The sequence below is a fragment of the Nicotiana tomentosiformis genome, chromosome 4 (genome assembly GCF_000390325.3).
Source record: "Nicotiana tomentosiformis chromosome 4, ASM39032v3, whole genome shotgun sequence".
Taxonomy (NCBI): Eukaryota; Viridiplantae; Streptophyta; class Magnoliopsida; order Solanales; family Solanaceae; genus Nicotiana; species Nicotiana tomentosiformis.
Genome location: NC_090815.1, coordinates 125,769,453 through 125,782,773, shown reverse-complemented (window position 1 = coordinate 125,782,773; position 13,321 = coordinate 125,769,453). Strand labels below are relative to the sequence as shown.

The 13,321-nt window shown below is 36.2% G+C and overlaps 1 protein-coding gene across 2 annotated transcripts; it reads right to left on the bottom strand.

Moving 5' to 3' along the window:
* Positions 1-2,695: 2,695 nt before the first annotated feature.
* Positions 2,696-12,992, bottom strand: LOC104095060 (probable serine/threonine protein kinase IRE4). 2 transcript variants are annotated; one of them, XM_009601110.4, is made up of 17 exons: positions 12,357-12,991; positions 11,031-11,122; positions 10,708-10,899; positions 9,229-10,464; positions 7,743-7,915; positions 7,425-7,668; positions 6,631-6,723; positions 6,411-6,551; positions 6,240-6,332; positions 5,792-5,972; positions 5,546-5,631; positions 4,991-5,079; positions 4,532-4,583; positions 4,383-4,439; positions 3,785-3,928; positions 3,405-3,482; positions 2,696-3,197 (listed from the first exon to the last, which is right to left on the bottom strand). In XM_009601110.4, the coding sequence occupies exons 1-17, from the start codon at positions 12,574-12,576 to the stop codon at positions 3,099-3,101; spliced, it is 3,270 nt and encodes a 1,089-aa protein (XP_009599405.1). In that variant the 5' UTR covers positions 12,577-12,991; the 3' UTR covers positions 2,696-3,098. The 2 variants fall into 2 exon arrangements, 1 of the variants encoding a protein (XP_009599405.1); XR_001969069.3 differs by lacking the exons at positions 2,696-3,197; positions 3,405-3,482 and having other exon boundaries at positions 3,851-3,928; positions 4,532-4,596; positions 12,357-12,992.
* Between the last annotated feature and the right edge of the window lie 329 nt (positions 12,993-13,321).

The following is a 13,321-nucleotide window of genomic DNA, read 5'->3' as shown; positions in this document are numbered from 1 at the left end:
AAAATTTCCAGCAAGCCTTAGGAGTAGCGACTGAATCTTGTCATGTCTCTTGGCCTTGGGTTTGATCTCCAATGCTCCTATGATTAGGGGTAGTGTGTATTGGATAAAGTATGTATTTTTTGCACCAACCGGACAAGTAATACTTTCCAGCTTTATCAATTAATGTTGTTGTTACCCAAATTAACTTCTTTTAGACATATAAGTAATTCATCCCAATTCTTTGGCCCTGGGAAAGATTTTACCTTTTAGGCTTATGCCTTTTCAAGAAGTACTTATGTTTGGAATATATACTTGTACCAAAAAATCTGAAAGAGTGCGAAACCAAGTATCTTTTTTGTTGCATGACTATAAGCATAGATATATTGATCTGCATGCGTAGCAAGCAATATAAACGAAAAGCATTTTGCTGCGTCTTGCATTTCCGTGGATTACTCACCAACAAGTTTCTGTTTGCTTACTCGTCATTTGATTGTTATTGATTAATGGACAGTTTGGTACAATCCCATCTAGTAGCAAAAGAGAAGTAATGGGGAGAAGGGTTCCATTCACAAATATCAACTATCCATCTCTGAATACCCTTCTCCAATTTCATTTCCTAACTTTCAGAGAAACTTTCAGGTCTTAGTGGGCGTTTGGACATAAAAATTGTAAAATTCTGAAAAAAAATGAAAAAAAAATTCAAGTGAAAATGGTAAACTTCTCCTGGATGGGGATCATTCATCAGTTCTCACAATAAGTTGATGGAATTGTAGTGGATCTGTCCCCAAATCTGACTGTATTGGTGCTTGTTGTGGAGGAGGATTTTGTTCTTCTCCTGGAAGAGGATCATTCTCCAGTTCTTCGTAAAGTTGATCAAACTGTGGTAGCCCCAGACATGGCTGTATTTGTGCTTGTTCATTCCCTCCACCACCGCCTTGTGCATTCCCTCCACCACTGTCTTGCAGATTTAGCCCTTGCGTATTCCTGCCCCCACCGCCTTGCAGATTTAGCCCTTGGGCGTTCCCGCCACCTACACCTTGCAGATATAGCCCTTGCGCATTCCGGGCACCACCATAATTCCTTATTGGCTAAAGACTGTTAAAGAAATCGGAGTTTGTGTAGGCTACACTATTAATTTTGATCAGGTCTAAAATAATTCCACAGATCATTGTTTCTCTTGTTTTTATCTATGATGCAAGATTTCATAATTTATTTCCTACACGCAAAATTATATCTTATCATAATATAAATTTATCCTAACATAATAGGCACATAAAAAAATAAAAGAAAAGAAGAAGCTCACCAGCTTTCAAGAAGACCAATCAACAGAAAGTGAATTTAAGATGGCTTCTAATTTTCATTACTCGTCATAAAAAGCAATATACAATTCATCACACGATAAATTTTCATTAATATGCCATCAGTTAAAGAACGACAGATATATTGACGATTACTCTTCGTGCCTAGGTTTTTAAGCATTAGAATAAGTAGTAGGCAAGGTATTATAATAGTTATGTTACCTAGTTCATACAATTAGTTAAGAATTTAAATAAGGTGAAATATTGATTGATTTATTGTCCTAAATATTTGGACTTTCTATATAATTCAAATAAGGAAAAATTTAATGAGAAAGATTTTAGTTAAATTCAGAATTCTAAAAATTAGAGAAATAATTAAATGACGATTTTGTCTAGTATGAAATCTATTTTTAAACGGTAAAAAAAGCGAACAACATTTCGCTAAGAACCTTCATGCTTTTAATATAGTATAGATATATGATACTTGAAAACTGATCTGCTTATCACCACATATGTATTATCCCTTCCAAAGAAGGAACAATTTAACTTGCAAAGATTTCACACTCACCAGCAATGACAAAAGATGGCGTGTATGCATAAAAAGCATTTTACTTAGAATCACTTGTTGACTCCCCCGTAGCAATGACAAAAGATATAGATCGATCGCCCTATAGAAAGACAACTACACAAAAGTCTACTAATTTTTATTTTCTTTGACGAGGTTTATCTTTTATAAGGGAGTCTCTTATAACTTTATTAGTTCATTTTGTGATGGAACGTCGAATTTACGAGCTAAATAAAAACTGATAATAGTGAAGTCAAAAACTAAATACAGGAGAATTGCAATCGTAATTGCACGACGACGCCCAAAAAGAACTCACCCAGAAAGATTTTGTATGGTATTTTGTTGCTGTTGTATTAATTGCATGGCTTGCGCTAATTTCTGATTTAATTCTCTTACTAAACCAGAGCATCCCCGTTCAGGATTCGCTCGGATGAGCAGTGTGTCATCGTATTTGGTGTCAAACAGTGCTTGTCGTTGATTAGGGTATGTATCATCCAACATTCTCTTTAACTTTGCTTTTCCAAACTCATTGACCAAAACTCGAAAACGTCTCCAAAGACTTCTCAATAAAACTCGTGGCCTAAACTCAAAGTGTTTTTTCAAAAAAAATTTGAAGTGTTTGGCCAAGCTTTTAGGAGGAAACAAAGTGCTTCTGAAAAGAAGCAGAAAAAAATAATTTCTTCCCGGAACCACTTTTTTAAAAAGCACTTTTGAGAAAAATACATTTAGAAGCACTTTTTATAAACTTGGTCAAACACTAATTGATACTTAGAAGTACTTTTTAAATTGATTGTACGCAGTTATGAATTTAACGAGATTCAATCCCAACCAACATTTGAGCTTGTCCACAGTGTGAAAGAAATAACCTCCAACCTAGACGACGAGAATGTTGAGTATCTTTAATTCTTTATTTTATTTTCTATTACATGAGAAAAGGGGAGGAAAATTGGACAGTGAGAATCCAACCCACATATATTGTGTGAATGACATCTGCCAGTACCACTAAACTATAAGCTTTGGTTGTGAGATGTTGCATTAGAATGTTACATTCCACATTCCAGGTATAGCGAATATCATCCATTTTTTTTTTTCCTGTATGAGAGATCTGACAACCCCACTAGTGAGATTTCACTAGGTCGTTGTTGTTGTTGTATGAGAGATCTGACAAATGTCCTTGTGGATGGCAGGGTACGTCCCCCTTTACAATACTTTTTTAGTTCCATTTATTCGCATAGATGAAACTAAGAGAATGTAGCTTATTCACTTGTACCCTTACAGGGAGATGAGCACCTTGACGAATCGAAGCCACTTTGTAAGAGCATATCATGGTTGATGGATGCCAACTGAGAGAGATTCTGTTTGAAAAACAAATTGGAATACATGGTTAAAAACTCTCACACAGATTTGCTGTTCTTGACTTCGGATCAAAAATCAAAGGTTACATATAGCAGTTCAACGTTTTTTCTTTCACTTCATTTCTTTATTTATTTACTGCTTATAAAGTAGGGAATAGGATTGCGGTTGAGCACTCACGATTATACAAGGTAAACATCATGGCATACCTTGAAAGAAAAATTCATCAAGGATAGATCAAGAGGAGAAGGATCAAATTGAGCAAGATCACCACATTCATCCATATTCTGCAAAGCAAACATCAATAGACTCTATGTTGGATTCATTCAATATATGCATTTTTTTGGGGGGGGGTTGCAAAAAACAAGAGTGCCTTTGCCAATATGGTATGTAACAAGCTATTTGTGATCGAGGTTTTAACCAACTCGGTCGATCCAATGACCATCTTTAAGTAGAACCACTTTTCTCCATCTTCAATGTAAAGGGGAAATGGCTTTTAGAGTTAATTATCATAATCCAACATGGCCATACAATGAGTATTTAGTACTTGGAAAGTGAATGATTGCATTTACGTAAAAACTTAGTTTACCTCAAGTGCAAAGTTTGACGAGAACTCAGAGCTGTCGGAAGCAGAATCATTACAATCTTCACCATCTTGCACTCCACTTAGACCATACCGGGATACGAAATAGCTTGTGTCATCAACACCATCAGTCTGTGGTACAAAGGCTGCCTATAGACACAATGAATCAGAAATTAAAGAGAACAATCTGCCTATACTGATTCAATTGTTGACGAATATGCAAAAGCACTATATGGGAGTCTACGTTGTTCAAAAGAATGAAAGATTTCTGATTACTGAAATTCGTAGTTATGGCATAGACAATGAATCTACACACATATTAACAGACATTACAACTATGTTCAATAATATGACTGCATTTGCCATTACATAAGTTAATTGGCACTCAACTAATTATCACTATCCAGTATACAGAAAATGGAAAGAGAATGGTCAAAGAGGAAGGAGCTAATTCTTTAAGAGAAAAACTATAATTAACAATAAAGTGTGCTGCCCAGTCCCTTTCCTCAGAAATCATGAATCTAAATATGTTAAATGAGACATTATCAAAGAAGCTGAAAAGGCTCAAACCCACACAACTGATTTTTTGTACAGTAAGGCCTACCTTCTGTAAGGCAAGATTATCCCAGTCAACTCCCCTGAAAAATTGGTGTGCTTTTACCTGTAGGAATATAGAGTAGTAGATGATGAAAGTTAGTACCAACCATGGAAGTTTCATCCCATATTATTCTTTAAGAATATGCACAAGACAACCTCTGATGCTCCTTTTGCTCCAAGGCGCAGATTTGGGTCATGAACAAGAAGCCTACAATAAAGCTCTACAACTGACTTAGATCATCCAGCAGACAAAATCAAGGGAAAACATCTTATTGTTGAATTTGCAGCCCAAGTAATTTAAACAACTAGGGTATTCAAGGATGAATGGTACTATCAATGTTTCAAACAGAAAATAAGCAGTAATGGCATCAATGATGTCCAAGGAACAAATACAAAACTGGTACCCAAGAGAGCCCCTAGGCACTGGAAATGTGCCACTGTGAGATCACCTAGGAACATGATTTTGAGGTGAAAACTCACAATAAGAACCAGAGACTTAAAACGAAGAAAGCGTTTCAGACCTGACCATTCGATAAGAGGATGCTAGACTGCCATTGAAATTGGTCCCCAGAGGATAGTTCATGTATATAATTTAAAATGGTATTATTAGCTAACCTGTCAATCAAGTCTTGTGCCTCAAGGGACATCTCTTCTGGGACAAAGGGCCAGGGGATTTGCTTGTTAAGAATATTATCAAAGATAACCTGTCAATCCAGAAAGAGTAATGTGTTGAGGAGGTGAAGTCCCATACTTACTGCAACTATTAAGTCATCTGGTGCTATATATTTTCCGGGTAGCTTTCTTAAAGATAAAGGCAGCAAACAAATAAGGCAAAATTTGTCAACTATCATTTAGAAATTCCTGCTTCTTAAAATGCGTTGTAGTTTATATGAACTTAAAGTCCAACTTAGCATCTGTCAACTGGAGTCAATGTCTGTCCTCAAGGAATCACGCGCACACATTACAATTGTTCTAAACTGAATGGAGAACTTTAGTGAAAGACCAATCTTATATAGCCAGGTCACACCTATTTAATATTATGACTGGCAAAATGATTACTGAAAGAGTTACATTTTCCCTATAATTTCACTATGACAAAAAGTACTGTAATACATTAGACAATTGCAATGTGAATGATGCTCAGAATAGGGAGGAACTGTAATATAATACCTCAGGGTGCTCGGCATTGAAAGGCGGAAACCCAGTGATGAGTTCGAACAAAATGATTCCTACTGACCACCAATCAGCAGCGCTACCTGTACATATAATCAGATGGCAAAGTCAATGCTTTGTTCCTTTCATTCTCACTCCTGACGTCCCCCTTTTATTTATGTTATGTTTTATTTTTAGATAAAGGTGACATGGGGAGGGAGTATCAGCATATCACCAACTCTAGTATAGCAATTTCTTTCTCACCATGCTCAGTTCCAAGAAGAATTTCCGGAGCCAAATAGTCAGGGGTACCAACAGCTGACCGTTGAGATTTGTCCAATAGATGATCTGGAACATCAGGAAGCACTACATCCTTTGTGTCGGGTCCAGATAGATCATCCGTACTGTTCATTAGTCCAATTTTCGACAAACCAAAATCTGTAAGCTGTTTAAGCATATCCAAGATTAGAACATGATCCCCTTCGACACAGACCAGAAATACATCAAAAACATGCATGTACTCTGCAGAACAATTTATGATGGAGTTGATACTAGAATTACAAGATTCCTATCAGAGCGATCAAATTTGGGGACACCTTTGGGTGGGGGGTGTTATCAATACTGGCAAATTGAGAATCACTTATCATTCAGCAAAATACAATTAATCTTAGCTTCCTCATCATTTCAAAGATCTCTAATATACTAAACCAACCTTTATATGCCCATCTTGGGCAATTAATATGTTGTCTGGCTTGAGATCACGATGGACGATTCCTAAAGAATGAAGGTACTCCAGAGCAAGGACCTGAAGAAGGGAAAAACACATCCTTCAAAGAGCTCAAAAGGTTGCAAAATTTCCTGACAAGAAAGTTTAGAAAAGTACCAATTCCGCGACATAGGTTCGAGCTACATCTTCCTCAAGGCAACCAACTTTTTTAAGCAGAGAGAATAGATCACCGCCATTAAGATACTCCATGACCAAATAAAGGTAGTCTCTGCTGGTGAATGAATAAAAAAATCGGACCTACAACCGTGAAAGCATCTTCATGATCCTACTGAGATCGACAAAAGGAAAAATAAAAAAAATAAAAAAACTGTAATACCACAAAAGGGTTTCTGACAGTAATCAATATATTGCGTTCTGCCAATATGCGCTCAATATCATTCTTTCGCAACAAATCTAATTTCTTGAGCACCTGCATATAGGATGAATGGCATCATGTCAGAAATCAGTACCAACTTGGTCATACAAAAAAAGTTTTCAGTAAAAATACTATGGAAGACAAATACTTCAATGAGATATTTGTTGATACACATAGACATGCTGCATAACTAAGATAGTCCCTCTAACCACAAGCTTCTCCAACTTGTTAATTTTCCCGTTAGCAGGATGCACCGCAAAAGTGGTCCAGTGACAAAGCAGTTAATGATTAGCATAGAAATTGGACTTCCATGTCTTTCAGGTACTTATAACCAGCATACTTTGAAAAAATAGCGTCTTGTTAAAGATGCAAAATCCCCCCCGTACGTCAGTGCGACTCTTACATTCATTATCGAAAATGAATTCACCCATTCATTGTTGTATTCTAAAAATATGTGTTCCACTAGCCCACCAAAAAAAGGTCCTTAATTCTTCTTATTGAATCCACAACAAGATCCGTCAGCACTAATAAATTAAGCGGTATCCCTAAAATAAAAAATTTAAAAAAAAACTCCTTTCCAACAACAATCCCTAGAAACCAACAAACGCGAGATCTTTTCTGTAAAGCAATGCAGATATCTACTGGTATCCACAAACATAAGAAGGAAAAGAGTTGAATAATATCATTTATGCAAATGCAAATATAATTATCTGATACATTAATTGATTCGAAGGTTAAGATGACTCAAAAGGTACCTTAATTGCAAATAAATCTCCAGTTGACCGCTTGCGTGCCAGAAAAACTCTGCCAAAGGCACCTCTGCTGATTGGTTTGATAATCTCAAAATCATCAATGCTTGTTCTTTCTTTGTGTGATGAACTTGAAGGAGTTGACATTATACTGGAATGAGATGAATTATCCACTAATATTTTGGAGCCTTCTGAATTTCCAAAACCGTCTTTTCTACCCACTAGATCACAAGCAAGTATATATTTCTCTCTGCATGTAGTGGAGCAGTGTCAGTTCTGGTTCATCTATAAATTCTAATATACGATGAGTCCAAAAAGTTGTACCGCAAAAGGTTCTCTATTCGTCCCCCAAATGTATCTACTACAAGAGCTTTTAGCTTGTTATTTTGTAAAGTATATTGTAGGTCTTGCATGAAAGCAATTAAAAGCTCATGAGATCCTTCTTCTGAAAGATCTGTGCCGGCCGCACAATGTGCAATATCTGCTAAATCAGCCATCTAAGAAGGAAAAAGAAAACGGAAAGGACAAAATCAGCCCATCTAACATGCAGGAATGAGTTAAGCCCTTAGCTCTTTATTAAAGAAACTATTGATCTACACATGCACATTATAGTTAATTCTGAAATGATAATAATTTATGGAGATGGAAAAGAGGTACACTAATACATTATCAGCTATAAACTTATGGAACATAGCAGCATTAGCGTCATATCATCATCACTTAAAAAGATTTTTCACAGAAATCCTAAGTTTAGAATTTTTTATTTATATTTAAACTACAAAACGAATTAATGAGAAGCAAAAGAAGTCTTGGAGAATTATTATTAGGTTTAACGAAACATAGGTAGATCATGTGTTTCAATTAAAAACTTGAAACTATACAAACTCATCCCAGTAACTGATGTGAAAGATTTCTCTTATTGATTATTTAGTACTTCTCTTGTACCAATTTATATGACACTCTTTCCATTTTCTTTATAAGGTTGGTGTCACGTCCAACTTGCACGCACCTCTACTATTTCATTAGGAACCTGCATCCTCCAAGTGGAATACTGTCTCATGAAATGGGACAGAGAGTGTAGAAGAATATTAATAACGAGACATGGAAAAGAGTTGGTTAAGAAAGCTCGGAAAAAGAAAGTAAGAGATGATAAATCAAAGAACATAATCATTAATGAATCTGTTGTATTCTCCAGAGATGAGTGATCAGAACAGGTAGCAGAAAAATCACTGCAGTGACTTGAGAACTTAAAGCACTACTCTATTTCGATTTAGCCCAAATTGATTTATTGGTTTCTTGTCAAACAAAGAAGTTCCTTTTATGTAATAGCACTAATGAACACTTGTAAAAAAAAAAAAATAAGCAAACTCTAAAATCCTCCTTCATTAGGCTATGATTTCCATGGAGATTTAGTAAGGAAAATGATCAAGGAAAGACTTTTAGAAACGGACGCGTCTAGTAAGCAACCCGATAGAAATATAAAGATCTAATACACCAAAAGAATGAGCTGTACACAATTTTTTATAGCTATCCATATTGCTAAACGATCATCACCAGCATTAGAATCCTTTATTTTGTTCACATACTCTCTCTTACTCCATTTCCCTCCTCTCAGACAGACACAAGCAAAACAAGAGAACTTCCTGTGATTTTTCTTTATTTGATCCTTAGTATATGGAGTGAAATACTTGGATTCCAACTTTAGTGCTTCTTCACTACTAAATTGGTGGATTTCTGGACACGACCCAACACATATTTCTCACTAAGTTGAGACAAATTGCCAACCAAAATTCAGAGTACAGTGACAAACCTGCTGGACATCCTCTAGCTCAGAAAGATTGCTATGCTCTAACCAGAAGTCAAAATTTACTGCCCGAGGGGTATTTGTGGAGGATACTGATGTCATGCTCCCTGTTGAAGATGGTGGACCACAATGATTAAACTTTGCACCCAAGTGACTCTTCAAATTAACGAATGCTGCTAATGGAGAATCTTCTATACTGGCCGTATCCATCTCATGAAGATCCTCAAACATTCCATCTATCCCTTTGCTTCTCCACTCACCCATATTTGGTGAATAACCTTCAGATGTATTCCCAGAATTTGCATTTTTCACTTTTGAATTTTCTTGGATCTCAGACGTTGCATGAAATCCTAAATTACGTGACTCCACAAGCTGATCCAGTAACTCTGCAAATTTCAGAAGGCGCTCATCTACATCTAGAGATTTCGAATCACATTTCTCTGCATAAGCACATATATAGGAATGAGGCTCCAAATGAATAGTGGGAACAAGTTCCTCACAAATTCTACATATCACCAAAGAATCATCTGAATACTGTTGTCTACACTCGTTTTTCAATTCTCCACTAATTCGGTCGCTGATATGGTTTAATGATTTCATGTTAGACTGAATGTCAGGATGGTTAATAAAAGATGATGTTGGTTCAATAAACATGGGATCTTTTTCTAGTGTAGTGACACTTCCATCCAAGAGAAATTCAGATTTCTGCTGATGTGTGTGAGAGGAAAATTTCGAAGTCTTTTCTTCCTCCGAACTGCATTTGCCAGCAGCCTTTGTGTTCAAAGTACAACCTGCTTCCGAATCAGATATCCCTCGCTTGAGAACCCAATCTGTTTTAATAGAAGGAATTCTATTTAGACATTCTTTAAGCTTGGCCAGAGATGTCTCATCAACTGGCTCACTGTCCTTAGCAAAATACAACAGCCTTGTGCACCGTGTCAATATAAAAAGCATGCGTGTCAACAACCATTTCAAAAGACCCATTTGGCATTCTTGTCTTTTCATAGTCAGGTCCTGGACAATTGCTTCACACTTGGAGCGGAATTCTAAGCACGTCATTTTGATACAATCTTGAGCAAGAACAACAAGTTCTCCAGCCATCTTTTGTCCATCCAGAGGCAAGGAATCATTCTTCTCATTCTTCTGTACAATTTCTACAACCTCCTGCAAGAAACCGCCTAGCTCTGTGTTCACTGCTTCTTTAGCAGCATCAAATCTTAAACGAAGAGATCCAATCAGCTCCTGCATCTCATCCCATGGAACAAAAGTTAATATTGAACTTCAAAACCATATCAGCCACCCCATCTGACCTACTTATCTTGATCATTACACTCTAAAATGAACGTAATTCCTTCCTATACTTATCACTTACCACCCAAAAATAATAACTGGAAGTATCAGAACCTAATTCTTTCCTATGCTTATCACTTACCACCCTCAATTAATTACTGGAAGTGTCAGAACAAGAAATGTCGAAAGAAATACCTTTAGATCATTATAGCTGTGAGCTCGCGGAGGTGAAGGTTGAATTCCACCTTTTGGACCTAGCTCGTGTGAAAAACTTTTGAATGTTTTGCTTGCTTTACTATTAGGCATTGCTCCTTGGGAAGATTGCCTCATTGTCACATGCTTCCCCATCTTATGCACATTCCTTCCAGGACCCTGCTTGTCAGTACCCTAAAATTGCAAATTATCAAACAGTGAGACACATCTCCTACTACAATCAAATAAGCAGCAGAAACATAGCATAGCACATCCAGAGTAACTTAACAAAACTACTTTTATGTGCAAGCTAAACCATTTCTTACCTGATTTACGGAAATTCCACTACCAGCTTGATCTAAATCCTTAAAGATATATGACGCAAACCAACTAGCTATCTTCCTGCCTTTACGGTGTCCTGTTAGGTAAAGGGACCAGAAAGTTTAGTAGAACAGAAATCCAATTGGACAGAGAAAAAGAGCTGCCGAGAATAAAAACAAAAACTGGAAATTAATCTCCTTTGAGTTCCTGCATCACTAACAGAAAGCGCGAAGGGGGTTACAGAGAGATTCCACCCAATTGAGAAAATACAAACTTAGGGAATTTACAATCAAAGTAATTTTAAATCATACCAAGGAATTCCAAAGTTTAGGTAATGATAAGTAATCTATGCATCGGAAGCACTAGTACAACACGGATGATGACATTTTTAAAGGTGAAAATCACAGTATGATCATATAACAGTTTAAGGTATACTTGCTCAGACTGCAACTTCAGTAAGATAAATGACCAGCTTCCTCCCTCTCAAACAAGCTTCTCCATTCATATGGTAGGATAGGGTCTTCGAATACTCGTTCATTCTATTACTATTAGACGTCAGCATTAGTCTGTGCATACATTCGTTACGGAAATTATTATACATATACCATCTTTCTTTCTAGAAAATTACCATACAGCTTTCAGCTGAAGAACTTAAGTAATTAAAGCAGATATTAGCTCCCCAATTTCTACAATCTCCTGCTCCCAACTCTAAGAGTTTCTTTTCTATCAGATCCAATAGCTTCTTTAGACAGGATAAATCCAAAGTATATCTTACTTTATCTGAACTAAAATCCACTACTTGTTTTTTAAATTGTTATTAAAAAAAAGGTCTCATTTTTAGACATGCAGATACAATATGGCTAATACACCTGCTGGTGGGAGATAGTAGATGTCGGTTAGTCGAGGTGTGTGCAAGCTAGTCCGTCATCAAAAAATTAAAAAATATAGCTAATACACCATCTGAATGCCCAATGACATCATCATGTTCAGCCTAGCATGTGCTATATCAAACAATAGAAATTTGCTACTCTCCCCTTTCCAACGCAAACTACACCCTGTCATTCCAAAATGCTCAATACCACTCCATTATTAATATTATTATGTACTATTTTCAAAATTCATTCATTTAACTACTCAAATATTAAACTTTGACGTCGACATTTTTTCTATTACTTTAATATCTTCTTCCACTGCTACTAAAATAATACACAAATCAAATTAAAATCTTAAACTACTACTACTAATCAAAAACTCGCTAACTGTACGAAGAATATAACGCGAATGTTAACTATATTAAAAGCTAATAAAAAGCAGATTTAGCAAAAAAAGACCTTTTCGTCCTTTTGCGGCAGCTCTTTGATCCTGCTTCAAACGAGGCGTGGAAGCTCCAGAACGAGGAGACTCATTCAACTTATCGGAATCTACTACAAGCCTTGAACTCGGCCTTTCCTTCGACTCAAGCCGCCTAGTCTTAATCCGGTTCAAACCGGTCGGAATTCCGGTCTCCGGCGAAGACGACTCACCACCACCGGTCCGACTCTGTTCCGCCATCACAAACTCAGCCAGAACAATCTAAAATCCCTAGTTTTATTGAAGAAAAAATGAAATTAATAAAATGAGAGTTTTTGAGTAAACAGTGTGGTTTTGGTGAAGCGGTTGGTGAGGTAACGGTTCCAACTTTCAAACAGAAAAAGGAAGAAGAAGGAGAGTGAGTGGTGGCGTGTTTCGGATGTTCTAATTCAATTCTAATATACAAAAAGGCAAAATCAATGTTGTGTTCGTTGAGAGAAAGTTTGTTTCTCACTTTATTGTTTTTATTCTCAGGATCTGAGTTGCAACTTGCAAGCTTAAATGTTGCAACTCTGATCCTATTTCAGAGTTTGAATTCTACCTAAAACTCTTTTTTACTTCTACCTTCTCCTTTTTATTGTTTTGAGGATCTGTGTTAAAGGGAAAAAAAAAACTGGTTTTGTTTTCTCTTCTTTAGTACTTGTATTTCCTTTTTAATAGTATGTCTTACCAAGTTAGTACTATTCTTCACTTTTTTTTAATTAATAGATAATGTACTATTCTTAACGTACACCTTGTTTCAAGTGGTGTTACATAATACCGTTTAGTCAAAAAAATTTATAGTATATATATAAATAATAAATAAAATAAAATTTTGAGTATAAATATAAAAATAGAACCGCTCGTCGTTACGATAATTCATTCATTTACTTATTTCTTCAAATATTGACATCACTCACTAAAATTCCTGTGTACACCACTATTTAACGTGGCTTATGGAGTTACG